Source organism: Salvelinus alpinus, chromosome 5, assembly GCF_045679555.1.
Source record: "Salvelinus alpinus chromosome 5, SLU_Salpinus.1, whole genome shotgun sequence".
NCBI classification, from domain to species: domain Eukaryota; kingdom Metazoa; phylum Chordata; class Actinopteri; order Salmoniformes; family Salmonidae; genus Salvelinus; species Salvelinus alpinus.
In genome coordinates, this window is record NC_092090.1 from 102,660,242 (window position 1) to 102,662,844 (window position 2,603).

The 2,603-nt window shown below is 42.1% G+C and overlaps 1 protein-coding gene across 1 annotated transcript in view; it reads left to right on the forward strand.

The window, feature by feature from the left end:
• The window catches only part of LOC139577366 (doublesex- and mab-3-related transcription factor 2-like), a 7,956-nt gene extending 5,657 nt beyond the window's left edge, over positions 1–2,299 (forward strand). The window contains exon 4 of the mRNA XM_071404433.1: positions 590–2,299. Coding sequence (XP_071260534.1) covers positions 590–1,794 — 1,205 coding nt within the window. The 3' untranslated portion in view covers positions 1,795–2,299. The remainder of the gene's footprint in view (positions 1–589) is intronic.
• Positions 2,300–2,603: the final 304 nt, after the last annotated feature.

Here is a 2,603-nt window from a genome sequence, read left to right on the forward strand (position 1 = left end):
ATTATTATATAGTATAATATTATTAATATAGTATTATATTATTATCGTGTAGTATCATATAGTATTATATTATCATCATATATTATTATATTATTATTATATAGTATAATATTATTACTATAGTATTATATTATTATTATATAGTATAATATTATTAATATAGTATTATATTATTATTATATAGTATAATATTATTATTATTATTAATATTATTAATATAGTATTATATTATTATCGTGTAGTATCATATAGTATTATATTATCATCATATATTATTATATTATTATTATATAGTATAATATTATTACTATAGTATTATATTATTATTATATAGTATAATATTATTAATATAGTATTATATTATTATTATATAGTATAATATTATTAATATAGTATTATATTATTATCATGTAGTATCATATTGTTATATAGTTATATTGCTGCATTGCTCTACTGTCGGAGCTAGAAACATAAGCATTTCGCTACATTCGCAATAACATCTGCTAACCATGTGTATGTGACCAATAAAATATGATTTGATTTGATTTATGTGTCATCTCACCTCTGCCCCTGTTCTGTCTCCTCTCAGGATACCGTCCGGTGCAGGGTGACCCGTACCTGGGGGCCAGCCCGTCCCTCCCGCCCCCTCTCAGCGACAGGATGAGGAAGAGGAGAGCGTTTGCTGACAAAGAGCTGGAGAGGATCATGCTGGAGAGAGAGTACAAGGAGAGAGAGCTGCTAGGACCCTCCCAGGCTGCTACAGCCTCTCTGCTCTTCCCCAACAGTCTGGTCCGGCATGCTGCAGAGTACAAGTCCTACACGACAGCCACGGAGGAGCCTCAGCACAACAACAAGGAACTCTGTCGCTTCCTGTCACCCAGCTGTGTGGACCTCTCCCTGAAATATGCCACCAGCCCCAGCAACATGGAGCTCATCTCCTCCAATGTCTCCGTGGCGACCACCTACCGCCAGTACCCTCTGACCTCACCGCTGACCTCTCCGCGGGGGTTTATGGTGTGGCCACGTGGCCCCTCCCTCCTGTACCAGCAGTGCCTGCGCAATGCCACGGCCATCCAGAACATGAAGCCAGGTGCAGTCTGGGATCCCAGGACAATGGCCGCTGCCGCAGAGAGCCTCCCGCCCGACCACGACGCCACGGCAACCACTGCCGTCACTGCTGCCAAACTGGAGGGGTCGAGGGTCGTTGTGGGCCTCCCCGAGGGTTTTGACCCCCAGCAGCAGGACGGCCATGCCCAGTCCCAGGCCTCTCTCACCCAGGGGGGGCACCGCAAACGATCAGCCTTCTCTCCCCCGAAGAGAGGCTTCGGACAGGCCTTCCCTCCAAGTACATCTCACCCTCAGCCTCACCCTCACCACCCCAGCCACGAACATGTCCTGAACAAGCTGAGCAAGGACAGCGCCAAACACACGCTATCCATGAAGCTCAACTCCTTTCACTCACTCATCCAGCAGACACTGAGTGAGAAGGCTAGGGCCGGGGCTGGAGAAAGAGAGAGGGCCGGGGCAGAGTTAGGAGCTGGGGCTGGGGAGAGAGCTGCGACCGGGGTTGAGCTCCGGGGCCCCTACTGTAACGAACTGCTGGAGGAAGCTGCCAGAAAATACCGTGAAGGACCTTCTAAGGACTTCTACAGTTTCAAAGGCTCTAATAGATACAGCAAGGAGTTCCTGTCTAAGTCAGCCGGGACGAAGGTCGTGTCCAGCCAGTCTCTATCCTTCTCTGTGGAGGCCATTTTGAACAGGCCATCACCGGCTATGAACAGAGCTTCACAGTAATAACAGTCATGTTTACCAGGAACGGACTGGGACCAAAAATCAACCCCAAATGTATTTTTTCCTTGAGATCTCCATTATCGGCTAAATAATGATGATTCTGCACAAACCCCTCAATTAAGTCTGGCCCACTGGCTTGAAATGGACCAACCATCCTGGCATTGGACCAACTGCCCTATGACATATCCGTTTCTGTCTGCTCTGAACTATGTAGTGCTCTCTCAGACCATCTACTGTCCAAGGATTTGATCAGGAAATTGTTTTAACTGGTCTTCCATTACACAGACACACAGACACTCCATGTCTGTCACTGTACTTATTGCTGTAGTTGGTCTATTTTGTTATTCTTTTTAAATAAGCACTGCCTCTCAGTACCGATATACTTCGAGCAGTAATGTAAATGTTAATATGTATATTATATTTTAAATGAGCATGTTGTAAATCTCTTTATGGTGTAGAGTATTTAAATGTATCACTGATGTGTCAATAAACTTTATAAATAATCTAAGCTCTTGTATCAGGTTTGGTGTTTAATTCTTTGGATACATTTGTTTTAATGATAATGATGTAATGATAACGATAACGATAATGATTTAATGACAATGATAATGATTTAATGACAACGATAACGATAACGATTTAACGATAACGACAGCGATAACAATTTAACGATAATGATAATGACTTAACGACAACGATAATGATTTAATGATAACGATTTAACGATAATGATTTAACGATAACGATAATGATTTAACGACAACGATTCAACGATTCAACGATAACGACAATAATGGTTTAATGATGTTGAT